This window comes from Prinia subflava, chromosome Z, assembly GCF_021018805.1.
Source record: "Prinia subflava isolate CZ2003 ecotype Zambia chromosome Z, Cam_Psub_1.2, whole genome shotgun sequence".
Classification (NCBI taxonomy): domain Eukaryota; kingdom Metazoa; phylum Chordata; class Aves; order Passeriformes; family Cisticolidae; genus Prinia; species Prinia subflava.
Genome location: NC_086283.1, coordinates 70,982,447 through 71,010,167, shown reverse-complemented (window position 1 = coordinate 71,010,167; position 27,721 = coordinate 70,982,447). Strand labels below are relative to the sequence as shown.

Here is a 27,721-nt window from a genome sequence, read left to right as displayed (position 1 = left end):
ATATCCTCTAAATCAGGCCTGTGAAGCACAACAGATTTATGCCTGCTGAAAGAAGATACAAGGTACTCTGTTATTAATATATAAAATTTGGAGATGAAGTCACATCTGTATGATGATCTATTTTGGTAGACCACATGTTCTTAAATCCCAGCCTTGCTCTTTTAAACTACTAAGTCTGTCATAAATAATTGATGAGGAACAAGATTATAAAAGCAAAATGCAAAATGTGAATAGAAGGAGAGCAAAAGTGTGATTTAATTTTCAATTATTTACCAGCACCTTACACTATAGTCCGTCTTCTGCAAAAGGCAAAAAGTAACAAATTTCTTCTGCACTGCAACCTGATCTAAATGATCAGCCTCGCATTTATTTGTATTTTTTAAAGGAAAAGGATAAATTGCCTAGAAACAAGAGAACCAGGAAACAAAAAACAAGGTAGAACAGTCTGGTTTTATTACCATATGTAATCAAGAGCTTTTATTTCCCATCTCTCCTCCTTTTTCTTTTCCTTTCCTTTCCTTTCCTGCCTTTTTTTTTCTTTTACAACCGACATTAAGTTGTGAATCATATGTTAGGGGGGTGTGGAAATGAAGAGAAACTGGTGACATCACAATACTTTACAACTTTACAAATGAGAGTCTGAATCTGTTGCATCTACCAGTGTATAGCAAGGGTGGAAAGCAAAGGCACACATAGGTTCATGAACCCCTCGAAACAGAGGGGTGGGAGGGAAATGGGGTTGCAAAAAGATGAAAACATAAGACCCACCAAATACAAAGGGAACATTTGAAGGTCAACCCAGTAACTGTGGTGTACATTGTGAAGGCAGATCGCTGCACAAGCTGTTGCCATGATTATCCATCTCTACGTTTTGGGAGAACGTTTTGAGAGATAATATCAAGGGAACCCTGCTTCAGGAGCTTGGTTGGAGCTTGGTAAAAAGGTGTTGTGGTAAAAAGGTGTTGAGTTGATTCTTTAAAAAAAAATTATCTTGCTACCTACTGTTTTCAAAGGGTTTTCAGTTTGTTTTTATTAAAACAACAACATTGCTTTGGATACAGATCTATCTACTCCAGTCTGCATAGTTCACTACGGGTGAACAAAATAGTTTCGTAAAAGAAGCCATGATGAAATGAAAGAACATGTAAGCACCCTTGTTACACACTTTGGTGTAGACCATCCAGACCTTATTTATACCATCTATAAGCTAGTGGACTTAAAATCTGTCTTTTCAATCATTCAGAAACAAAATCAAAACCCTGAAAAACAAATGGAAGTATAAAATTTTAAAAAACAAATTGAAACAGAAACAACCACCTTACTCAAACATACTGTTCAGTAGATATATATATATATATATATATATATGTAAAAAGCTTAGAAGCGATCCCCATCATTTTTCTACAGTATGTTGACACAGTTATTGTAACAGATTAAAAACACAGCTACGTTTTTGCATAAACTGAAAGACTGGAAAGGAACTTGCACACCTGCGCGCGCACACACACGCACACACCTGTGCACGCGCACACTCCCACACTAGCTACATGCACAGTCACACAAAAGAAACAAAGAAAAAAAAAACCCACGTTTTTCCCCAAAGAAGTATATGCAGCATCCTTCTGGAGCAGCAGGTAGCTACAGCAGGAGCCTGCCTGCCTGTCCTAGCTCCATGTGCCCTGCGTGCTGCAGGATGTGTGGCTGGGCTTTCTGCAGGGCTTGGCCCCTCTCACCAGTGCTGTCCCCAGCCAGGAGATGTACCAGCTCCATTGACAAGGGTGTTGGTCATTTCCCTGCTGCCAGGGAGAGTGATCTCCATGATCTCCATGCTGTCATGCTGAAAAGAGGGAGCAGGAGCTGGGGGAAGGCAGAACCCCCAGCCTTGGGAGCATCACCACCCGTGGGTGGCTTTGAGAGAGGACTTGGCACAGCTCGAAAGTCAAATTTGGAGGATATGGTGCTAGCCTAATTTCTTTAGGGATGTGGGGTTATGAAAATAACCACCACATTCTTCTTTCAATGTCTTTACTCCAGTTTCTAAAGGGGCTTGGAGGAGGAAGGATCAATAAATATTTGCATTACTCAAAGGGGAAAAAGAAAAAGGTTTTACATACTACAGCTCACAAATATACACAACTGAGGGTGTAAGGCACAAATTTACATGTGGAAGAAAACAGGCTATTCACAGATATATTCCCACGAAAAACCCGTGTGATAAGACCATAATTTATGCATGGTAACAGCCGGCATATTAGCTAGTTCACACTGTTTGAAGATTTTGTTTGCCGTCTCACATGCAAGGTGAAATGAGATGGCACATCACAAGCTGGTGCCTTCACAGAAAGTATTAGCTACTGACAAAGCCATGTTGATAGCAATGGTGCACAGATGTGCAGCTTTTAAGTTTCTCTTGCAGCTGCTTTAGGAGTTATGAACTTGTGGTATTTGTTGCTGTCTTAGGTCAGAGGCCCAGCCAGCTAATTAGCTGAGAGACTTAAATAGATATCCCCTTTTTTTTTCAGCTAACCAGGCAGTCCAGGCACAAAGTTCAGAAATCCAGCTCCAACTTATCTAACTCAGTGAATTTCTTGGAAAAATAAAAGAGTTCTAATTACTCCAGTTAATGGGTTTCACGTTAAATAGGTATAACTTTCAAAGTACTTCTCTGAAAAGCTGCTCACGGGATGATAATGCAGGTCAGTTCCTTAGGAAAAACAAAAGTTGAACAATAAATAAGAGGAGTTACTTGTGTTAACAGTCACATATTATTCATTAAAAGAGAAGAGTAGCAGAAATCTATGACATAGTTTGCCCAAGCTGGCATTTAACTGCTATGAACCAAATGGCTGTAACACTGAAGGGCATCATTTCACAGTACCTGCTAGTGGTAAACGTCTGCCATTGTTAAGTCAGAGTTAGCTTTAGAAATTGATTTTTTTTCTTCCTTTTTTTTTTTTTTTTTTTTTTTTTTTTTTTTTTTTTTTTTTTAACATTTGTGTGTTTTTTACATTTGTTTTGCCTTTCAGAGCACTGTTTCCCAGTTCAAGAATGCACTGTGCAGTTAGGGGCAGGGGGTGAAATGTCACAGTCATTTTCACCTGTGTGCTTTTGGCTCAATGTTTTTGATGGAGGGCTAGTCTTTTGAGCAAAGAACTGGCAGGTTGTGGGGGTGAATCCTGCAATTGCAAACCTTTAACCATGGGTCATATGGCTCAGGTTTAAAAAAAAATATTCCACTTTTCCCAGAGCGCAGAAATCCAACACATCTTCAGCTTGCAACCACCATCTTCTCAGAGGAGTGAGTCACAACAGTTGCAGAACACTGGCTTTCAAGGGCAAGTTCTGCTTAATTGCCATCCTCCTCCCTCTCCCCCTCCCCCTCTGATTATGTACACGCATCGTTGGGCTTCATGGACGTGGAAAGCGGAGCAAAGGAAGGTTTGGGAGGTACGTCTGGCTTTAGCGAGGGCGTGCGTTTCAAGCCTGACCTCGTCAGTGAGTTGTAGGCAGTGAGACTCGGCTGTCGGGATACAGTCACAGCCTGTGCCTGCGCAGCGTGGACCTGTATGGAGTCCACTCGCTGCGGGGCCGGCGGCGGGTTGTCACCCCGGCCAAAGCTCTGATTGCGGGACAGGTGGGATGAGTTGGAGGAGTTGGTGTTGTTCCTTTTGAGGGTTGACGCCTGATGACTTCTCGTGAGTGAGTTTGTGGGGTAGCTTCTCTTGTAGTCCACACTGTAGGCAGAGGAGTGCATCTCCAGCCGCTTGCTCAGCCCACTCTGTGATAGTGAGGCTCCGGGGGGCCCCAGGGAAGCCTCCCGCTGCGGGACTTTTGGTGGCATGCTGTCGAGATTTTCCACGAGGTTAACTCCGTGGCTGGGGCTTTTGCTACTGAGGTGGTCCTTGATAGTTTTGTACTCAAGGGTGGCATTCTGGTCCTCCACAGACATCTGAGCCCCATCGCTCATTTTTGACTGGTCAACGTACTCATGCTGGTAGCCTTGCTGGGCTATGGGCAGGACCACAACACTTGGGATGTGGCTGGGAGAAGCTCTGAGCGGCAGGTCAGTTGGGATCACTGGTGAGGCCATCGAGGGGATATCTTTTGTGCAGGCATTGATGAGGTTCTGGTTTCTCTCCCATTCCCTACTGCCTCGGCTGGGCTTTCTCTTCTGTTGCAGGGTTGGGGTGGACTCGGGGGTTGGCAGGGCAGCCAGGTCCAGATGGTGCTGGTCAGCTTTGATTAGCATCTTGGCAGTACTGCCTGGGGTAGCCAGCTTGCCATTGTGCATCAGAGGCGTGAGGATAGCTTCAGGCTTTGGCTCCTTGGACTGAGCATCCCCAAAGAGGCCACTGAGCTTGGAAACACTGCTCATGGAGCCGCGGCGGGAGTGGGTCAGCTCCTTCTCCTTCCTCTGTACGACAGCCATGTCTCTGCGGCGGTGGTCGCAGATGCAGTACACTATGATTCCCGAAAAGACGGCCCCCATGACAAAAGCAAGAATAACAGCAATGGCCAACAGGGTGACTGGCACCAGCTGATCATGACCTTTCAGGTAACTCTCGCGAATCACTCCTGCAACAGACAGCATACAGAGGTTAAACAAACTAAGGACAAAGGAGGAGTGGGGAAGGCTACTTGTCATTAACTACTTTTTTCAAAGGCATACCCTAGGCAAAGGGTACATTTTCAAAGGCAAAACCCTAGGAGGTTGCTTTATGTTTTTCAGGATGATTTTGCAGGGTGCTTTTGTCAGCTTGCTCAAATTTGGAGACATACTCTACCTGACAGCTACATCATCCATTTGCAGCCTTCAGCTTTCAGTACAGCTTTCAGACCTGGAGTTGAAGACTACAAAGTTCAGGAGGGGAAAGGGAGTTTAATTGCAAGAAAAGTACAACTGTTTTGAAACCCCAGCCCTGGGCAATTCACACTGACTTCAGCAGATCTATTAGCTCTCCTGCTCTGATATACAGCTCATTCCTCACCTTCCTCTTTCTGATCTCTCCTAGGCCAATACCATCGTATTTTTACTATGGTAAGTTGTTCACATTCAAAAGCCTTTAAAAGGAGGGGAGGAGATAGAATCGTGGTGAATACTAGAGAAGTGTATTCCACATTGTTTAGAGCTTCTTTCTCTGCTGTTCATCCTGTTATCTTTGTCACGTGTTTTATAAGCCAGTGTCACATGCCTGAGCCTCACAAGGATGCTTGACTAACTATGGAAGAAGGAGTACAGTGTTGAAATTTATTTAGCCTGCTAGATGACTGTCCTTGCTATTTTAATTTTAAAAGCCCTCTCTTTTCTGAACACATGAATAGGTTGACCTCTGTGCTGAATCCTGTGCTTTCTGTTCTAAAAGACCTGACCTAGTGCCTCATCCTGTGGTCAGAGGTCACTGTCAAATCTGACTTGGGCATCCAAGTATCTGCTGTCTGAGGAAGCACCTTTGGCAGAGCTCACCTGTTCCATCTGAAGTGCCTAATGCAGCACTAATGAAACACAAACAAAAATACTGTAATTTGGTGTTTTTTTCTATTTCCAGTTTTGCTCTTGCTGTTTACAAAGAGCAGCCACAGCTTGACAAGGTACTGAAGGAACATCTTTCCCATCTCTTCTTCCAGAGAGGGCTCAAGTGCCAGGGGATGAAAAGTTCCACATACTCAAAGGAAATGCAGTACTTGTCCTTATTACAGGAGAGATAGCAAGGCAGAAAATACAACTCCAAGGCTTTCCTGAGACTTTACGAAGATACAAAACTTTAATGTTGTTAATCGACTTCTAAAATAAGGTCTTTTCATGTTTTTGGCACAGAAGATAATTACAGCTCAGAATTAGAACCAAAATGCTCCTCAGCAAACTATGTCAAAAGAATATTAAAAATATTGATGATAGTTGCCACCATCTCACAGAAGCCTTTGATAAATATTCTGGCTAGATCTAGTATTGTTCCCATTTTTCTGTACCAAGTTAATTGCAGCATTTAGGTGGACAATGAATATTTGCATACAAGAGATGAACTTTATTTTTAAAAGCAAAACAGCTCCTGAAATCATAAGCACCCCCATGTGACATCACAGCTGGTTGCCACAGAAATTATTGTGCTGTGACAATACAAAGAATTACGATTTCACAAGGAGAATAAATAGCAAGAGCAGATGATCACTTAAGAAAATAAGATCTGGCATTCATATAAGTGTTCTAATAGTAAAATGTAAGGGCAGGAAAGTAAAACCCAGAAAACAATATATAATTAGAAACAATCTTCAAATTAAGTGTTTCTAGGAGATCCCTCTTGTAAAGCCCAGAAGCTTCTTCAGAAGCAGATTCTTCTTTGTCATCAGCACTTAACAAGCTGCAGTAAAACCTAGTTCTCTAATTTAAATTCACGTGCAAAATTGCTGTAGGTAGAAGCCCAGTCTAGCGGTTACAGCACAGTCAGCAGGAACTATATTTCATTGCAAAGGTGTTGTTCTCCTGTGAACCTTCACTTGCTGATATTTACACACTAGAGTCTTCAGCATTTGGTGGCTGAATTTATTTACACTTGTAAAACTGTTTGCAGTGATTAACCAGTGAATCAGATACAGAGTCTTAAATGGATGGGAAGAATTATCATGAAGTGAAGAAAACTTCACCTTAAAAAGTCTAATTTAATGGATTTCTGTGCACAAACTTCTCAGGCATGTCCCTTTGAGCACTTATCCAATATGTTTTGCATGGAAAAAACTCAAAATCCCTTCCCAGTGCCAGTCTAAGGGTGTGAGCATCTATAGTCAAAGCCAGCATGAATTCATGACAGGAAAGTCATATCTTGCTAACTTAATATTCTTCACTGAAAGGATGGTCAGTCATTGAAACAAACTGTCAATGGAAGTGGTAGAATTATCATCTCTGAAAGTGTTCAAAAAGCATGTTAATGCTTTTAACCTGGGGATGTGGTTTAGAAGAGATCATAGTGGTGCTAGGTTGAAGGTTGAATTTGACGATCTCAGAGGTCTCTTCCAACCTAAATTGTTCTGTGATAATATCATTCTAATATTCTTTTATGCATATACTGCGAGCAAGAGGCTGGAGTGCAGCCCTGTGGGAAGGGAAATGGCATTTTTGTTTGATAGTAAGCTCAATATGACTCAACCATGTGCCCTGGTGGAAAAAACAGGTCAACCATATAAAAAAATTTGGAATGTGTCTAGAGTAGTACAATAAAAATGGTGAAAAGACTACACGGTATCAATGATGCGGAGTGGCTTAAAATATTTGTTCAGCTTAGAGGAGACCTCATTGCTATCTAAAACTTTCTCATGGCTGGGAGTGGAGGGAATGTTTTTACATCTCTCAGGTATCTGGTGATAGGATACAAGGGGAATACTTAAAACTCGTGTCCATGCCTGAAATTTCCTACTGGCTGAGGGAAACGTCAAGCTCTGCACTCTCAATCTTCTGCTTTAGGTTAAGTCCTACTCTGCAAGTGATAGCCTTAAGTACAAACTTATCGCTGCATTAAAAAGCAATGTAAAATCTTCAGCTTTAGGTTACCAGTAGATATCAAAACATTACAAAATTACTATGCTGTCCAGACTGCATGACTCTTTGTGCTCCTAAAAGGGGTAGCTGAGATGATGTTGTGCACACTGCAGGTGTTTTATATGTAGAAATTGATGACTGTCCTAAAACATCCTGATTCCAGCTATTTCCTCTTGAACTCAAACTTTCCTGATATTTGTTATGATTCCTATGCTAAAGGATATTTAACATTAGTGGCTATGCTCTAGGCAGGGAGATCTTCTCTGGAAAAAAAGTCAGTTTAATGATATAGTTTATTTTTTATCAGGGATTGCTTCCATGTGTCATTACTCATGCAAACAAATCCACTAACTTGGGCAAGACTTGACCCTGCATCAATGTCCATGGAATAAATAAAACTAAGTAATAAAAGAGTGCATTGAGACCTATCACTTTGGATAACAACAAACTATTCTTTTGAGAGGGGTAGTTTTGACAAAATTATCTGCATTAACATTGTACTTCAGAGAGGTGTGGTAGTAAAAATAAAAGCAAACCTGAAAATGTTACAAAGAAATAGATGACATCACATATTTGCATCTTCAAGGATCAGCTCTTACATGTTGTATCACTAATGCCACAAACATGCTGACATTTACTGACCTCTCTGGACTCTTGCTTTTAAGTCAAGCTCCCTCCCTTACAAATCACAGCTGGGCTTGCAAGTTCAGGGTCTTCCTACATATGATGCAATATTATTTCTGGCTACTAAAAGAGCCAGTCTAGTCACCTGATAGTCCCCCTTTTCCATGGCTATTCCAATTCCTATAGACAACCTGATCCTTCTGCCTCTATTAACTTTCTGTAATTTCATCCCATGTCCTTTTGTCTGTATCTCCTAACATTGCCATTCATTTTCTCAGTCTGTATACCCTACACTGTAACAGTCTGGAACATGCAAAATCACCTCTTCTCACTCATCTAATGAGAGAGAAGACCTGATATGGTATTGTGTTATTCTGCTATGCATAATTAATTCCTCCTTCCAGCAGAGCTTCTAGATAAGGTACACAGTTTGGGCTGGTTGGTTGGTTAAGAAGACATTTAGAAAAATGTTTCCAGACCTTCAAAGTGATTCAACTCTAAAATGAGCTAGGACATGTATAAATCCCATGAGCAGAGCATTGATCTAGCTAAAGGTAGTTGGGGAATAAGCGAGGAGATATTACATTTTATGCCAATAATATATATACCATTGTTATGGAAGATGGGAAAAAGGAGAGTTGTGGAATGTCTCCAGGTAAAAATAATACAGAAAAGAACAGAGGTTATGCAGAGATATAGATCTCCTCTATGCTAGATTATCACAAGCAGGAAAGTGAGGCTCCTTCTTTTCACCAATTAACAAAAGTATTCAAGGTTTTGGACAGTACGTATGCTAAGTACAAAGCTAAGTTAAAAAGCAAGATGTGCAGAGTGCTGAAAAGATTCCTGTATGAAAATGCTGATGAAGCTATTCTGGAGATGCTCTGCTCCTTCTAATTCTAGTAGGAAAGAAATTCCAAGGGCAGAAATGTAATTAAAAGGAAATAATCCCAACGGGATTAAGTTCATCATTCTAAAGAATACATGGCATGAGCATTACTGAATATGAATAATGAATATCAACACAAAAAACTTCATTAAAGGAGGATAGATAAGGGAAGACATGGAGACTGAATTATTTGCTCCTTTTCCTGCTGCTATTTTCAACAAAAATCACCACTCCAATCTGTAATCAGAAATGCAACAAAGATAGGGAGTAAGTGTTGACCATGATAGAGAAAAGAGGTAAACCTACTTAGATAATAGACATTTTTAATTTGTCTTAAGGAATTTGTCCCCAACTGCTTTAGGAGATAGACAAAGCAATTTGTAGGCATTGTATGTACCTTGGACAACAATGGAGGAAGTGCAAGCATAAAAAGCTCTGGAAAAGGACAAATGTATTACATGCCTTTGAGAATAGCCAGAGGGAGGACCCAACAAAACACAGACCTGCCAGTGCAATCTTTCAAATGGAGATGACATTAGAACAAGTAATAAAACAATCAATTTTATAAGCACACAAAGAATAAAGTAATTAAAAGGAAAAAAAAGGCAATTTTTCCAAGAGTAAATTACACTAAACCAGACAAACTTCCTTGCTTGGCAGGATAAATGTCTTACTTTTTGTGGGGAAGGACTAAGTATGATAGCCTTAGACTTCTCTAAAGCCTTTGACTTATCTTCTCAAAAGTAAATGAAAGTGAACTAAAACCTGCTGAACGGCTGCAGTTGGAAAGTGCTGATCAAAGGTCTCCCTGGAAAGAGATCTGAAGTGAGGCGTCTGTCTCAGGAGAGCACCAATTAAGAGGCATCTGTAGAAAGGAAACCTCCACTCCAAAGGCCCAGCAACAGCTCTGCGTCCTTTTAGCACGCGCAGCATAAAAAGAAACATCTCATGCTGAAGACTAAATTTCCTTGTCTCACCTGTAATCCCTGTGTGACACGAATGGCAGGGCATCAAGAAAAGCCCCACAGTAACATTCCTTTCAGTCTAAGTTCTGGGGTATGCTTTGCAGTGAGTACGAACTGAAATTCCAGCTTATAAGACTCACAAGTGATCAGTGAATGAAAACAAACAGCAAATTACATCCCAGTTTGAAGAGCTTGATTAGAGGCTGTTTTAGTGATACCAGAGTTTGGATGCTGCCTTCTTCCACAACCAGGCTGAAGCTGGTAAGGATAACTCACAGGACAGATAGCCATATCTGGTCTGCCACTGCAAGTTCCCATGTGTAAGTAACAGCTGCCTGTCCTGAAAAATAACACCTTTCAGTCTGAGCACTGCAGTCTGCTGCAGTGTGGAGACAAAGAAATGGTTTATGGCTGGCAGAGGTGTGCCCTGGGCAATGAGAAGACCACATGCCACTGCACCATGATTGATCTGTGATCAGATCCACTGATCTGGGGGCTGTCACTGCCTGTCTTTCCAAAGTTGCCTGCAACAGTTGGTAAAGTAATAACCCAAACTAGAAACTTGAAACACTGAAGTGGGAAATGAAACATGATGTTTTGGAAGGGAAATGAGGGAATAACCATCAGAAAATAAGGTAATATTTGTCTCCAGACCACACATTAGGAGCAGTTAAGGTATGTCAATGCTGTGGTAAATGTCGCTTCTCTAGCTCAATGGGAATAAGCCCACGTCCATCTCCAACAGCAACAAAATCACTTGGGACTTTCCACTGAACAACTCATTGTTCCAGAAAGGCACAACAGTTTCTTTACTGTTGTTATTTAAGGGGAAAACTCAGCAGTTAATTTCATTTTTCAGTGCAAGCTTCTCTGTAGGAGGTACCTCTCGCTCACCTTAGACTTGCAAGAAACACTGGTAAAAAACTTATTATGAATGGAGGTTTTTATGGGCTTCAGAATATCTTTTTTAAATAGGTTTTCAACATGTATGTCCAGGTGTTAGAAATACATTTACAAGTAGTCTCATGTTGCTAAAAGACTATTTCAGATGGGAAAATCCCTGCAGGTATTAACAAGCTTTCTTCATCTTTTTAAACTACTAATAATTTTTTAAAAACCTCCAGAAAGCAACCAAACAAAAAAATTCCCAGACAAATTTAGACCGAACACTAAGATTTCAGTGACAGAAAAACAGAGGAACGACCAAAGTCTGCCATGCACTTCTGAGACCTTATCTCACGTTTTCCTGAAGGAATAATTTAAAGATTTGGTATAAACCAACCACATTATTATCCCAATGACTTGGTGCTTGTCACTTTAATGGAATAGCTTTGTTGAAAACAATAAGAAAGCTTTTTCTTCATCTTTGTTCCGGCTGCCAGGACTTATTGTGCTGACTTAGTGCAATACTACCCAGTACCCATTTTTCTGGACTCCTGGTGTCACCAGCTAGGAAATAACCCAGCCAAAACATTCATCGTTAAAGCTGCTGGAAAATGCTTTCCCCTGCCTTCCCTTTCAGTAAAGCTGTATGGTTGACTTGTGAAGGTCTGCAGCTCTTAAGTTTTGCATGACTGTGTTGATAAAAGCAATCCATCTTCTCTCATGCTCTACCCTAGGGCTCTCCAAGCCAGTTGCCTGAACTAGTAGTCTGAGATATCCAGCAATGAAAAAGTGGGTGTGTGAAGTTGGAAAGAGAATGAATTTGTTGAAGAAAAAACATTCAGTTACAAGAAGCCTGAGGATCTTTGGAATTATGAGAAGAAATCATACTTCAGAATGATGAAACCAAAATCAATAAATAATGTGACTTAAGTAACCTGCAACAAAGCCTTGAAAACCCCCTAAGCAATCTGATCAGCTCTAGTGGCCTCTGTTAGGGTTTTCTGACCCCTTATCAGACCTATTTCAGAAGCAATCCCTCCAGGACACGTTTATCAACTGATCTTTACAGTGGTTTAATTTCTCCTTTCAGCTGGTTCATCATTATATCATTTCTCTCCACTTTCCATGAATGACTGCCAACATGACTCTCTATAGAAAAAAGATGGTCACTTCCAAAAGGAGGGGAAATCAACATGTCCATATGACATAACCTGTGAGTCTTGAAGCAACATTTTAAGAATGGATTTAAATTATCTGGTTTCAGTTTGATTATGAGCCTGCAATCCAACTTTTCTGCACGCTACATCATGGTCTTGTGAATTGACACTTGTGAATTTTGAAGCAAGAGATTATTATAGATGGAAAGCATAAAACTTGAACCAGAAAATTCATGCTCCAACAATTTCCACCTCCAGTGAAGTGGAGACAAGACCTGAAAAAGACTGGAATAGCAAGCTTTTAAAATTATATTACTTCTGAGCAGTATCTCTGCAAACTAACCAGTTTATTAAGTTTGCAGGTATGGGAGAAAGTTTTTTTGACACAACCTCCTGCATATATCATATAATGAAAGTCACTACAGTCCTGAAGCCAGCCCAATTTTGTTTGTCCCAGAGGCTAAGTTCAGGGCCAACTCTTGCTCTAGAAAGCATTTGACAACCTTTCTCCCACTAGCAGGTGGTCTGCATGGCTGATCATTTTGAACTTTCCTGATTTCAGTACTTCATCTCTCACCCTTTCCCAGTGAGCGACGATGATTTTAGATGCCTCTGCGTGATGGGGAATAAGCAGACATATCAGGTCCCTTTAATAAAAACCCATAAAACACAGGCATTCACAGTAGTTAAAACAAGATGTATAAAATCCAAATGTCAAGGAAAATTAATTCTTTTGTTACTTGTCTCGGCAGACACAAACTTTATGCTGCTTTGCATCTTAAAACACAAATTTCCTTTAAAGTCTGCAGCATTTCCTCTAATGACATAAAAAAAGCTCAGTGCACATTCTGGGACCTTTGTAGTATGCTTGGGATAAGCTTAAACATATACAGCTGCTCTTTTTAAGCTTACTTCAGGGGATCTTTCACAGCTGGGTTAAAATAGATTTACATATGTTTGGCTGAATATGCATGATTTCAGGGCTCTAGAGAAGTTGTTGTAGCCTGCAAAGTGAAAAGTGAATCTCTTATCTTCACAGTTCCCATTTCACTGCATGGAGCTCCTCTGATGGCACAGAACAAGTGTTGGTGTTTTGTTTTTTGGTTGTTTTTTTTTTGTTTTGTTTTGTTTTGTTTTTTTTTTTTTTTTTTAGTTCCTGATGTGGGCATTATGTATTCTGAGCAGCCTAGTGCCTTTCTGGAAGAAGTTTTATGAATAGTGCCAAGAAGGCAAAAGAAGCTGTCACTGAGAAATTCTGTGGCTTTCCCTCTCCTTTTATACATCCTGTTTTGAACTACAGCCTTTCTGCACAACAGGGAAAAGTGAAGTTTGCTGAATGTCAACATAACCAGCTCTGCTTAGCAGGCTGGAGCTCAAAGCAGCCTTATGGTAGAATTCAGGTTAAATTTCAAATACCATATGTAATCTAAAAGCAAAAATTGTTTCCTCATCAGCTCTGATCTCCTTTAAAGATAACAAAAATGTAAATACTCATTTTGAGCTAATAGTGCAACTGAACACATCTCAGCTGAACTAACAAAGGAGTCATCTATTAAACATTCAAAGACAAATATAAGACAGTACCCTCTATTTCCTATTTCCCGAGGTTCCTGGAAATTATAACTAAATCGTTGAACAACTATGTGACCAAGCCAACAGTGTTTATTCATGCACATAGACTGTATTTCTCAGGGACAATCCTTCTGCTCACAGCTGGGCTGCTGGTGCATGCTAGGAACGTGGCTGGACCCCTTGTTAGCTCTGCCTTTACACAGAGGAAGGATGAAACCCCTTCTGTCATTAAAATGCCATCACTGTATATTTCATGACAGAAAGCAAACACTGTGGATTAGTTCCTCATTTCTCCTACACTCATGAGCACAGCAGGTGTAGTCAAAAGGCCTGCACTTGAGAATTAAAACATGCCTCTGCCAGGGTTACTGAGAAGACTGCTTCTTCCAGAAAGATTTGCAGGGCTGCTGATGTAAATAGTAAATGCAAAAATGTTAATGCAAAAAAAAAGTATACATGTCTGATATTAGATTTACCATTTCTTTTTGTATTGCAGTGCCATTGCTTCACCTGCCTTTGAATACATTAGGTGACTGGGGGATTGTGATGAGTTTGAAACACAGGCTATAACAGTCAGCAAAACCAATTTTATTGCTAGTTCTTCTTCAATATCTCACTACTCTTTAGGTACAAATACCAGAACCTTTCTTTCCTCTGTTACATTGATTCACATCCATAGTATGTCCAGTAAAGCAAACATAGTTACTCCAGCTATATCCTGAGGTAGAAGACAGCATTTCCCTTATGGACTCTGTGCCCAGATGCTGCTATTGTCTCACTTACTTAATTTTCTATCTCCAGTGGTCCCTTCTTTCATGCATTTTTCTGTCTTATTTATAGTTCTCTACTTTTTTTAAAACCTAATTCTTTTTAGCACCTCCCTACCTTGCAGACGCTGTGTGCACATTTACACTTTGTTGCTGTAACTTCATTGACATCTCCTGTGTACATTTTTTTAACATGCTCAGTAATTACTATGGCCAGTCTGCTTCCCTGGGTGAGGTGAACCTGTAGATTCATCTCAAGGGACATATGTTGGCAAGCAGGTACCTGCCCCAGCTCCAGTGAAGCTGTCCTGAGTCCAGCAGCAACACAACCAGAGTAGTGTGGGCAAACAAGTATCCTCTCCAACATGCATTCAAATCCTGTGCAGACAGCCTCTCAACTGCCCAGCAGCAGGCCAGGCAGACATACCTGTCTGGTTTACCAAACATCTCACAAACAGCAGTGTTGCTGCAAATAACAACTCCCCCAGACTTGCAATCAGTTCTGCTACTGGGTCAAATTTCACTTTTCTGGATTTACTGCAGTCACTTGTCCAGTTCTTGCTCATGCTCTTGCTTTAACCCAGGATTTTGCAGTGCTGCAGGAAAACCAGGGAGCTAACACAGCTAGGTAGTCAACATGAAGGTAGCTCCTGCAATAAGGAACATGAACTGGCTTTTTCACATTTTTAGACCAGCTCTCAAGACATGTTTACTGATCTGCAGATAGACAAACTTCCATATAAGAGGTTAAAGCCTAATTTATTTTGCTACCATCGGACCCCTATCCATTTTTATCATGATCTCTTTTCACTCGGTGACATTTAACACAGTGTAGGTGAGATCAAACCTTTCAGGAAAGCACTGCTGATATTATCAAGTTGTCTTGCCATGAGCAAGTAGAGATAAACTGTACTGTCTTTCCAGGTCTTGATGCTGGGTATGCGAAAGTAGCTGCTGATTTGACATTAGTGATTTAGTTCAATGAGTGAGTGTGTGATCTGCACACTGAGATATGAAAAAAGCCCTGTGTACACAAATTAATTGGTCTTACTATATGACTGCCTCAGGACATTGCCTGTTGCCAGTCATATTTAGACAAAAAACATATAAAGTGCTGCAAAACTGTAAGGCTTCTTTAAGACACTGAATAGAGACTCCTGTTTTGCAGAGACAAAGCTGAATGCTATCTGCAAAGAAATAGCAGTGCTCTTTATGTTCATTGTTATGAACCATGATTAGACAAACCTCTGCACAGGCTGTGGAGAATGTAGGGGTTCCAGTGTGGACAGCAGGCAGGTGAAGAGACAGAGGGAACTCCTTCGTTGTACCCTCCCTTGAGAGGATCTGACTGGGACTCATTCAGCAGTGAACGCACATGGAGAAGTGCTGAGCTGTTTGATGGGAGCTATGAGCTTGTGGCAGAATTAAATTTCTCCAGTGTTGACCACGGGCTCAAAGTCACTACTGATGGCCTTTTCTGCACCATTTGGTGAGACCACTTTTGTGACATCCTTAAAAAACAGTGGTACTCAGTGTCTGCCCAACACTGTGGTTTCTGTTGCATTCTCCCTGCTTGCTTGCAAACAGGAGCTCGGTATCTATTTAAGAATAAGAATTTACTGATTTAAAGAATAAGAAAGCTTATAGAACGCACGCACTTCTCAAAAGACTTTTTGAATTATTTTAATGAAGGCTTTGGTCGTGTTTCTGCACATGCTGAAATTCCCTCTCTGTGCTGTACTGTTTGCATTCAGCAACTGCAGATCTTTCAGGCTCTCCAAAAATACTTTTCTGTTTCTTTCTACAAGGACATGATGGTGGATAGCAGTAGCTTTTTAGGGCTTCAAAAATGTGCCTGCCTTCCCCCAACCTCCTTTTTTTTTATATAACAGCTGCTCTTTTATTTTCTATCACAATTATGGGTAAGATGGGATGGAACATGAACAAGATGGCATATTATTGACAGCATGCAGCTGGTGTTATTTTCCAATTAAAAAATCCTTGATGGGCATATGAAAGAACTGCCTAGTTTATGCCCAGTTGTGCCAATGCTCTCAAGCTACCCCTTCAGCCGAATTTTTATTTCACAGAAGATAAGTAATCTTTGGTTGATGGTAGAAGAACAACAGTTTAATATCCTGGTGAAGACAAAGTTGGTGATGAATATGCTGTTAGCCATTTCCAAATGTTTACCATACTGTATAGCTGTGTTAGAAATTCTTCTTAATGCTTCCTGAGCATCTACCAAACTGCCCTAAGCCCTTGGAACTGTTACAGTCTACTTGAGTAGGGACTCTGCTCTGCTGGGGCAGGGAGAGCTATCAGACTATCAGCTGGTGGTTTAAGAACACCAATGCTCAATGTACACAGAGTTATTTGTGTATTCAGTTGCCTAACTGTGACAAGTCTCTTTTGGGCATGAGGGACTGAGATTAGAAAAAACAACAACTTAACAGCTTAAGGCCAACAAAACTCTTTTTCTTTTCCCTCACAGGGATGTTAGGATGCACATTTTTGATAAATGGTAAATTTGCACTATCTGCTTCCAAACTTCTTAATAAAGTGCCCTTAAGAGACATTTTTGTAACACAAGAATAACAACATATCTGTTCCCTATCCCCTCTCTCAGCCACTGTTACAATCTTAGAATACATGATTAAAGTCTAGCAAAAGTAGTAGCAATGGTAACTGGATAGCAGAGACTACATTGCCTCACTAAATGACTGCTCCAGGATTTGAAGGAACACCTGCCTAAACACCTGACTGACACCTGACTAACACCTAAACACCCGAAGGAAATTCAGAGGCACTGCTGCTTTCCAAACACAATGACATTTGTTATCTGTATTTAATGGTCAATAAAACTGAGGTTGCAAAACCTAAATTATGTCCTCTCCAGGTTTTAATTTTTTAATTAACTACATGCTGTTGATCAGTAAGCACCAGCCCATGCTGACACAAAGAATTAAGTGTGCCTTTTTTACAGCCAAAGAAAACAAACAAAAGTGGAAAAGTTATTTGGGATCCTTCCTGTATAATTAAAGAGATGCTGATAACCATTAACTAAAAGTTAATGCATATGAGAAAAATGTAGGTGGTGTTTTTTACAGGGCAGGTAATTTGACAATTGACTGTTTACAGACTGTATTAAAAGTGCTCTGAACCAGGACTGTCAATGTTTAGGTCATTGTAAAATTACTACATCACATCTGAACTATTAATGAATACAGTCATTGAAACTAGTCACATCCTATATGAGAAAAATGAATTATTCAAATATCTTTAACAGCGTATTGACATTTTAATTGTACGCTGGCAACAACAAAATTAAAAGGTGCTTTAAATGTCTTTCAGCTACTAGATTTTCTGCTATTAAATCCCTTTGAATTTCAAAGCAGTTACAGAAATCTCATTTAAAGGGCTAGACTATCCTCCCAATTCAGCATCTTTATATGGCACATTTCCTTACAATCAATATAAACATCATAAAAATACAACTGGGTATTACTCAACATCCTGTCCACCAATTATGCCTTGCTATTTCTGGATAGAGTAGTGTCTCTGTGGAGCAAGCACATCCTACAGTGAATTCCCAGCTCCTGATAAATATGTCAGTACTGCAAAGGTCAAACAAGAGCATGAGGCAGTCTGTGTTCCTCCACTGAGCGATCCTCACCGGGTGACAGAGGATGAATGCAGCTGGAGATCTGGTCCATCACACAATAGCTCTAGTGCCCTTAACCCTGAGCAGCTGCCTTGACAAATTAGATGTGGCCTCTTTTATTGAAAAAGCACATCAGCATCCTGGGGCAATGACAGTTTTTCTCTCTTCTAGTACGACAAGCCTCTACAGCTCATTGCAGCCTGGAAATGGATAGCCTGACTTGAAATCTATGCAGGTGGACAATTATGGGTCAAGGATACCTGCTGTTGCCAGAAGCCACATTTGATAATATCCATTTTAAACTTCACTATTCTTTTATTTGTAGGATCTACTAACGTGGGAGCAGAGAAGCTCTGTTTTCATATCCAGGGGTTGCACATCAATACAACCTCTTCTGTTACTGACGTTGTAATTTTTTTCCACTACTAAACAGCAAATGGCTCTTGGTTCTAATCTTGCCACTCAATGTTTCCAGTTCTGATAGGTAAATCTGAAATCTGTACTGGTAGTGAAATGCAGAAATGTTTGAATTCTGAAAATATTGAGTGTCAGTGCTAAAGTATAGGCATTTCTTAAAGTGTGGCACAGGCAGTTGGTGTATGCTGGAATATACCCCACCATTATCTTGATTTTCTCATACTTGCCTGTCTTTTGCAGTTAAATCTGTTGCTTTCCTTACACTTTCAGATGGCTACTATAGAAAATCTGTGACTAAATGAGCTGGAGCTTTCTTTATATAAGGTTTCAAATACAGACCTAGTCACAAAGAAACACTAAATCACTGTCCTGTACTCTACTATAACCCCATGTTTGACTAAAATTGGCTTAAATATGTGGCCCTGCTCAGGAATTTAGTGCCTGACATATATTTCTGAATGCCTTGTCTCTGCTCTGTCTCTTCACTCTTGCTCTCAGAGAAACTTACTAAAACATCATAAAAACAAGTCTGAAGAAAGCCTGCTGTCGGAAACATCCTTCCAGCATTTTTCTTTCATGAATTTTATATATAATTTCCATTTTATTAATTAGCATCTACTTTACTACTGTCACTGTTTGAACTTGAGGATGTAATCTGAGATGATTAGGTGTCTCTAGCCGTGGGAGCAGACAGCTCATACATGCAAGACAGAACAGTAGAAGGATCAGTGTCATTTCTCTGGACAAGTCTGGTGTGTTCCCTTAATCCTGACTGCACAGCCCTCCTGGTGCATGTCACAGGATACCAGCAATTCCAGTGAGGTGAGATCATCGCTCTTCTGGCATGTTTGTGAGTTATTAGCCTGGTCTAGTTACTCAGGTATCTGGCCACTAAAAGCGGTACTGGGAAATTCGGTCCCTTTCAAATGCTAACAATGGCTTTCAGGTGTTTATCTGATACCTGTTGAAACAGTGCTCCACAGTAGGTATGCTGGCATTAGTTTATGAGACATCCAATTCCTGCACAAGTTGCTCATTAGAGGTATTTTAGGCAAATATAGGGTTGGTTGGTTGTTCTACATACACATTTTTTTTCTATTTGAGATATATAAATATATAAATATATAAATATACACATATATATATTTAATTTCAAATAAGCAATCAGTATATAAATAAGGCCTCCTTCTGGAAACAGGGATGTTTATAGTAAGCTGATGCTAATTTACATAACATTTCACAAAAACCCCTGTACTTTGTTTAGTACAGACTCATCCAACCAACCTCTGTTTTCATCCGAATAAGAAAAGTTAGTACATTTTAATCTAGATGTGACGTTTATACAAGTTTAAACAGACTAAACCCAGTACTGTCTTGTCTAGGTAAAATCACTTTGTGAACCGCTACAGCTCTGAGTAACCACATCTCTCACCCCAAATCTCAGCCACATGCTACAGAATCATAGAATCAGAGCCAATTCTCTACTCCCTTTCTCACAACATTCTTTTACTACACTCTGGGCAGAAAACTTAGAGGTATAGTAAAGGAAGGATCTGGTCTGATTCAACCTTCATTGTTTCCTCAGCACTTGAAACTTACTGATCTGCAAAGTACTTGTACTTGTTTTATGTTTGTGCATACAATGGTTGGAGATATGGGAAAGAATAGCAGTGTTTGCATAGTTTCCCCCCAGATGCACATGCTTTGGGTGAATACATCTGTTCCCAATCCCATCCAGGCAGAATTATCTAGGGTGCAACTCCTCCCACTAGCCTTACACTTATTTTAGGATCAATCAGTTCCTTCTGACAGTGTCAGGACAATGATACTGACGAAATACTGAATATTTGCTTCACCTTGACACACTGGAAGTCCAAGCCCTTCCACTCAGACTGCAAACACTGACTCAAAACCTAAGTTCTGACAAATTTTGTGCCACTTTACATCCTCATTTCCTCATCTGATTTATTACATAATGCCAACAACATAGTAACAGTCCTCTGTTTCCTCTGATACAGAAACTGCTTTGAATCTTTTAGATCCTTGTACGTATTAGCATATAACATTTTATGTGCAAAAACATACTCTGCAAATGTACTTCTTGGTGCAAAACTCAGCTCTCTTGTGATGAATATTAATTGTTTAATTCACGCAAAAAAATATTAAAGTCTGAAGCTTTGTTTGCCACAGATTTTTTTCCCAACTCATTTCATGTCTACTTGTAAAGTATCTTATTATATCAGCACTTTACATTCTTCTGTACCTCAAATTTCTTATAATTTTTTCTCACTGCAGCAGAATCTGCCTGAACATTTGCAGACTCTCCAGAGACAAGCATTGTCAGCACTTGGCAAATGGTTCAAGTAGTGATAATCACAGTAAAATTTAGTAACACTGCCACTTGTGTACACTATGAAATGTCTTCTGGAGGCAGGCTTTGAAAGGAACAGCTCTTGGGCTCCTCGAGAACACAGCCCTCTCCAAACAGAGGAGTTGACTATTGTTAATGAGGAAGAGCTATTACAGAGGAAGAGCTGCAGTTATTAATAATAATAATACAGATTATACAAGCTAAAAATAATAAGTGCTACCAGATACTGTCTCTAAAGGAGTACTCTTGATATCCAAATAAACCAGCAACTCTTAACTCGGTAAACTGTGTTCATCACATCGCACTTTTAAACAGCTTTTAACCTTTGTTACATGGATATCAACAAAAGGCTTGCTAAGGAAAGGAGATACCACCTCAAAATCTTCACCTAAGGAATTCTGAGCCAAGTAAGAATACAAACATTAAAGACTGCTAACCACTACACTTTCGTTGTTCAGTGCCCAGCTCAGCCATTTCCACCTAAATGCTGGGAAGAAGAAGCTGTAGCAAAGCCGCAAAATCATAACCTGAATTTTCAACCAATTTATCAAAAGTGATTAAAAGGCACAGATTTCAGGCAGTTGGGGTACGAGTGAGAAGATTGAGCTGCTGGCTACATTTGCACTAATGAACCCAGTACTAGAAGCGCATGAGGCATTTCTGGATGGAGGCAGGAAGGACAGGAGGCAGCAGAGAAGGGCAGCAGGGCAGTGAGGGACAGGGACAGCTACTCTTGAAGAAAATCAACCACTTTTCATTCTTCATGGAGGCCTGTGGAAGAGCTGTACATCTCTACTCCCCCCTTCGTTAGTAGGATGACTACAGAGGGACGCAGCACTAGGGCACTACTGGGGTGTGGAGGGTAAAGCCTTGGAGTGCTCCACAGGAGGAGCTTCATGACTCCGACTGTGGAGGGAGGAACACCAAGTACAATGGCAGCAGGGGGGAAGGTTAGGCAGCAAGGTTAGGGAGATTGTTTCAACAAAGGTGAGAAACACACAATTAAATCAACACTAACACACAGCAAGAAAGAAAACAGGACATAAACATACTCTAGAACATGTGCTGTTCTTTTGGGCTTTTTTCAGTTTGGTTTGATTTAGTTTTCTGGGGAGATGGGAGTAGAATAGGAAAGAGGGTTATAATTTGCCCAATCAGAGGTTTTTTTGGTGGTTTTTTTTTGTTTTTGTGTTTTTGTGGTTTTTTTTGGTTTTTTTTTTTTTTTTTTTTGTTTTGTTTTGTTTTGTTTTGTTGTTTTGTTTTTTTGGTGGTTTTTTTTTTCCCCTTTTTGCCTGCAATACAAAGAGCAGATTCCTTAATGGCCAAAATTAAAATGTCAATGGGGTGGCAATGCACAGTTCCCACTCTATGGGTTGCACTACACTTTTTCATCTTGGCAAGAAATGTGATGTAGCTCAGAAACAACAGTCCCAGAGTATATTTAGCTACTAAAGCTGTGGCACACAAATGTCACATTCCCATGAGTCAACTCTTTTAAGAACCCCGTCTTCACACCCCCACAGATATTCCCCAAGATGCCTGCACTGAATTAAGAGTGAAGCATATGGATGGATGTGACATCATCAAAGCAACTGTGTTACAGTAAAGAAAACAGCAAGTGGATTCTATACAATTAGTACAATCAGTAAGGAGCCATTTGTGAGCACAGAAAAAGAAAGAAAGCATTGTTCAAAGGAATAGACACAACCAATGAAGAAAAACACAACGCACCTTGCAAAACAAGCAATAAATATTAAAAAAATAAAATTTTCTTTGTGAATGTGTGAAAGCAAAAGAAATCACAGCAAAAGTGGAAACAAAATCTTGATAAAAGGATTGTAAGTGTAACATTCCTTGATTTAATTTTGTGTAAGAACTCTTTCCTTTGCCCTTTTGCAACAACAACTCAATAGAATTTTGGAGCAAACTGGCTCTGACTGGGCAAGGCAAAGAGTAAAAACAAGTGGATGGTAATGGTAAACAACCATGCGGTCATCTCTGCCGCCATTGTTTTGATGGGTATAGACTGCTTCCAGCTTTGTCAATATTCATAACTAGGCACCAAAGAATGCATGATATTTAAATGACCCCGTCAAGTGCTTATAAGGCTCTTTGGTAACCATCACTCCCTGGGGAGGAAAGTATTGAATGTAAGCCACTTCATCAGTCAGTGAATTGGAGCGAAAATTATTAGAATCCAACAGCTATACATTTATTAATATTTTCACTGCATGCTCTTCTGAAAGCTGCTAGTGGCAAACAAGATGCTTTTAAGAGCTAGTTTTCCATCTATTAAATATTGCTTTTCAGAAGACTTGTGCAGCAGGGACCCACACATAACAAACAATCCTATTAAAATGCATGCACATCTCTGCATTCCTCTGGGTACATAAAGGGGCAGATCTTCCACATTTGATGGTTTCTGACACCACTCCCTTGTCTGAAAGCAGCAGAAGAGTTGTGTTCAAGGATTCCTTCCTTTCTTCCTTCCCTCCCTCCTTCCTTCCCTCCCTCCTTCCTTCCCTTCCTTCCTTCCTTCCTTCCTTCCTGCCTGCCTTCCTTCCCTTCCTTCCTTCCTTCCTTCCGCACCTTCCTTCCTTCCGTCCATGCATCTCACATTTCAAGGTGGACAAGAGAAGATACCACTTATTTTCAGAAGGGGGAACACTGGATTTTCTAAGAAATGTCCTCTTGCCTGAAATATTTGTATAAAGTGTTACCAACAGGCTGGACAAAGAAAGAGAAGATCCTCATTTTTTGGCTGTCAGTATTGTCACTGACACTGCTGAGAGGAAAGAGGAATGCTAGGTAAATCACATGCCATCTCAAGGAAGGCATGCAGGTTTATCTGCCCTTTCTACAATTGAAGAGCAAGGGATGAGGAATTAAAAAAATAAAGATAGTATGTCAAACTGATCTTAAATTGGAATTAGGAGTGTGAGATTTCGTCTTCAGTATTGTCATTTCCTTGCACCCGAAATTATGCTTTTGAGTTTAAGTATTGCAGCCACCTGAAATTCTTCCTCTGCCAAGGCTCAGCAGCGCCCAGGTTTGCGGGGTGCAAAGAGGCTCTGTGCTTAACATACAGGTAAGACTGATCAGGTCCTAGAAATTCACTTTTTTGGTTTAGATTTTGCAGTTATTCTCCTAGAATGTCTAGGATTAAGCTCTATAAAGAAATTGTTCAACCAGGGGTAGTTTTTCCCTTTTTCTGTAGGAAAACCTAATTAGCTGGGAGGTGGGGAACAAGTTTACATTCTCTGCCTGTGCGAATTTAAATCTTCATATTCGATTTCCTGCCAACAAGTGTAATAACCAAGGCTACTAGATTAATATTTTCCATGGTATCTCAAGAAATTGTATTGTATCTCCTGCCTAATTTGACCAGCCTCCTCTACTGCAAAAGTTCTTCAGGCTTTGTATCTGCTGGGCCAGCCAGGTGATGCCCATTGCCTTCATTGTAAGGAACTGTGAAGGCTCTTGGAGGTCAGTCCTGGGGAGTTCAGTGAGAAACCCTGGATATCCCTGGACTATGGGAGGCATTGGGTATCCAGGGCTGTTATGAATAACAAGCACTGAGGTCACAGTCTGGGTCCAGACCACCAGCAGCTGTTCATGTAGCTCTGCTGAAGACTGTTTTGTGATGTTAATGTGCTCATCACTCCTTGCTGAAAGCCTCCACAGCTAGTGCAGAGAATTCAAGATTCAGTGGGTCAGATGGAGGGGAAAGAACAGGGGAAACTAGTAACCTACTAGTTTGGGCAGACAATGCAAAACATCAGGTCTGGCATATCAGTAGCTTCTCTACGAACAGCTAATGCTTTTGTCTAATGAGTTTTTCATATAAAATGCATGAACAATAGAGGCTGGAATCCACATTTCAATTAATATTTTAAGTGTTTTATATCAAGTACTCATAGCAGAAAGAACTGAACTAGTGTGTTCCTGCCCCTGGTGAGTGCCTTAACCACTCAGCCAGCGAGTTTTGCTCGTACTCATCTTCCTTCTGACACACTGAGTACTTAATTAGTCCACACAGAGAAAAACATCTTCAACAGAACAGAGATTGAAAGGAGAGATCTAAGAACACCCTGGAGAAGAATAACAAGGATTCAGATCTCTCTAGGTAGTGGAGCTTTTTGAACCTAACTCCCCTGTTTAAAAGGAACCATTTTAAAGTCTCTATGATACAGATTAAAAGGAGCTGGAAGACTGATGAGGGTCAAGACACAATGAGGGAAACCACCATCTTTACACAGGAGAAAAGGTTCTTCTTCTCTATGCTCAAGCAGCAAATTTTAGCAATTCTCTCCCTAATTCTCTATATGTATGGCAAAAGGAGAGTGGAGGCCAATGGACAGGGATTTGTATTAGACCCCTGTGCTTGAGCACTGTGAAATGACATTTAAATTCCAACCTTTTGGTGTGTGAAAAACAAAACATAGAATCTCTCCATGAGCAGTCATTTATGCATCATTTAATGTACACTAATAACCACACTCTAAAAGGTATTTTCTGCTCAGGTCTCACTGAAGACAGTGGGACTGAGACCCAGTGACTAGGACTATTCCCAGTTTTACTTCAATGGTTAAACTAGAGCAGGCTTTCCTTATCTGTGTTGGGATACTAGACCTGATGGTCACCAGCTCAAGCGAATGGCGATATCATGAGTGGCAGCAGTCTGGGCTGCAGTGATCATGCACTGGTGCAGTTTACAGTCCTCAGGCACATGGGCTTTACAAGAGTAAAGCCAGGACCCTGCCTTTTAGAAGAGCAAACTTTCATCTCTTCAAGGAGGTCAGTAGAACCTCCCGGGAAACTGCCCTCAAGGACAAGGGAGCAGAACAGACCTGGCAGATCTTTACGGATCTAAGGGGAAAGAGATAGAAAATCCAGGTGAAAGAAATTGGATAAGAAAGAGAAGAGATGGGATGGCTGTACTGGGACCTGCTAGCTGAACTAAAGGGCAAAAATTAAATGCACGGGTGGTTGGAGAAGGGAAAGTATCGTGGAAAGAATATAGGAACATAGTCTGGTTGTGTATGGATGGGGTTGGGAAGGTCAAGGTATAGTTGGAGCTGAACTAGGCAAGGGATGCCAAGAAAAAGAAGAAAGACTTCTACAAGTATGTTAGCCAGAAAAAGGAATACTGAAGAAGGCGTACTTCATCTGGTAAGCAAGGTTGGCATGAGGAGAAGGCTAAGGCATTCAACAACAATTTTGCCTCAGTCGCCTCTTGCAACCTCTCTTCCCACACCTCTTGAGTATTTGGTCCACAAGACAGGGCCTGGGGGAGCAGAGTCCCTCCACTGTAACAGAAAATCAGATTTGGGATCACTTGAAGAACCTGAACATACTTTAGTCTATGGAATGTTAAGAGATGTGTACCAGAGTCCCAGGAATTCATTGATTTAATTATCAAGTCACTTTCCATGATATTTGAAAAGTGTGGTAGTCAGGTGACTGGAAAATGGAAATACTATACCCATCTTAAAAAAAGGGTTAGAAAGAAGGACCCTGGGAACTATCAACTTGTCAGTCCCATTATCTCTGTGCCTAGGAAGACCATGGAAGAGATCTTCCTAGAAGCTCTGCTAAGGCACATGGAGGACACGGAGGTGTTCGAGACAATCAGCACGGCTCCAGCAAGGGAAAGTGCTTCCTGACCAGCTGGTGGAGAGACTCCATCAATGGACAAGGAAAGAGCTACAGATGTCCTTTATCTGGAATTTTGTAAGGCCTTTGATGGGTCCCCCAACAACATCTTTCTCTCTAAATTGGACAGAGATGAACTTGATGGATGGACAATTTAATGGACAAAGAATTCACTGGACAACCTTCTTCAGTGCATAGTGGTCAATGGCTTGAGGTCTGAATGGAGATCAGTGACAAGTGGTGTCCTTCAGGGGTCAATTTGGGGATCAATGTCTTCATAAACGACATAGTGGCATTGAGTGAGCCTTCAGCAAGTTTGCAAATCAGACATCTGTGTGGTGGGACTGATGCACCTGAAGGACAGGATGACATCTGGAGGGACTCAGACAAGACTGAGAAGTAGGCCCACGGAAACCTGGAGGTTTAACAAGGCCAAGTGCAAAGTACCTGAGTCAGGACAACTCACGGCCAGAAAGCCAAATGTATACTGGGCTGCATCCAAAGGAGCATGGCCAGCAGGGCAAGGAAGAGGATTTTGCCCCTCTGCTCTGCTCATGCTATCTGGAGTGCTGTGTCCAGCTCTGGTGTCCCCAGGGCCATGAAAGACATGGGCCACAAAGATGATCAGAGGGCTGGAGAACCACTCTTATGAAGACAGGCTGAGAGAGCTGAGGGGTTGTTCAGGATGAGGAAGAGAAAGTTCTGGGAAATGTTATAGCAACCTTCCAGCTCTTACATATACCTAGAGGGATATATGTAAGAGCTGGAGAGGGACTTTTTAAGAGCACATGTTGTGATAGGATAAGGCAAATGGCTTCAAACTGAAAGGGGGAAGGTTTAAATTAGATATGAGGAAGAAGTTCTTTACTCTGAGGGTGGGTGGTGAAGCACTGCACCAGGTTGCCCAGAGAAGTTGATGGCCCATTCCTGAAACTGTCCAATGCCAGACTGAATGGGGCTTGGAACAACCTGGTCAAGTGAAAAGTATTCCTGGTCATGGCAGGGGAGGCTGGAACAAGATGATCTTTAATGTCTCTTTCAAATCAAAGCACTTCATGATTCTATGATTCTATGGTTGTTGAGAGATGGAAATTATGTGAAATTCGCTGAGAACTGTTCTGCTGCCTTGGGAATTCAGAGAAAGGCAATATAAAAATTCATCCTTAAGAACAATAGGAAGCCATGGATCTTGCTTTGTCAGAGAACAGGGTAGATCAAATTTAAAGA

At 40.8% G+C, this 27,721-nt stretch overlaps 1 protein-coding gene across 2 annotated transcripts in view; it reads right to left on the bottom strand.

The window, feature by feature from the left end:
- Positions 1 to 431: 431 nt before the first annotated feature.
- The window catches only part of SEMA6A (semaphorin 6A), a 117,735-nt gene continuing 90,445 nt past the window's right edge, over positions 432 to 27,721 (bottom strand). For both annotated transcript variants that reach the window (XM_063422272.1, XM_063422273.1), the window contains one exon: positions 432 to 4,575. In XM_063422272.1, the coding sequence (XP_063278342.1) occupies positions 3,386 to 4,575 (1,190 nt within the window). In that variant the 3' untranslated portion in view covers positions 432 to 3,385. The remainder of the gene's footprint in view (positions 4,576 to 27,721) is intronic.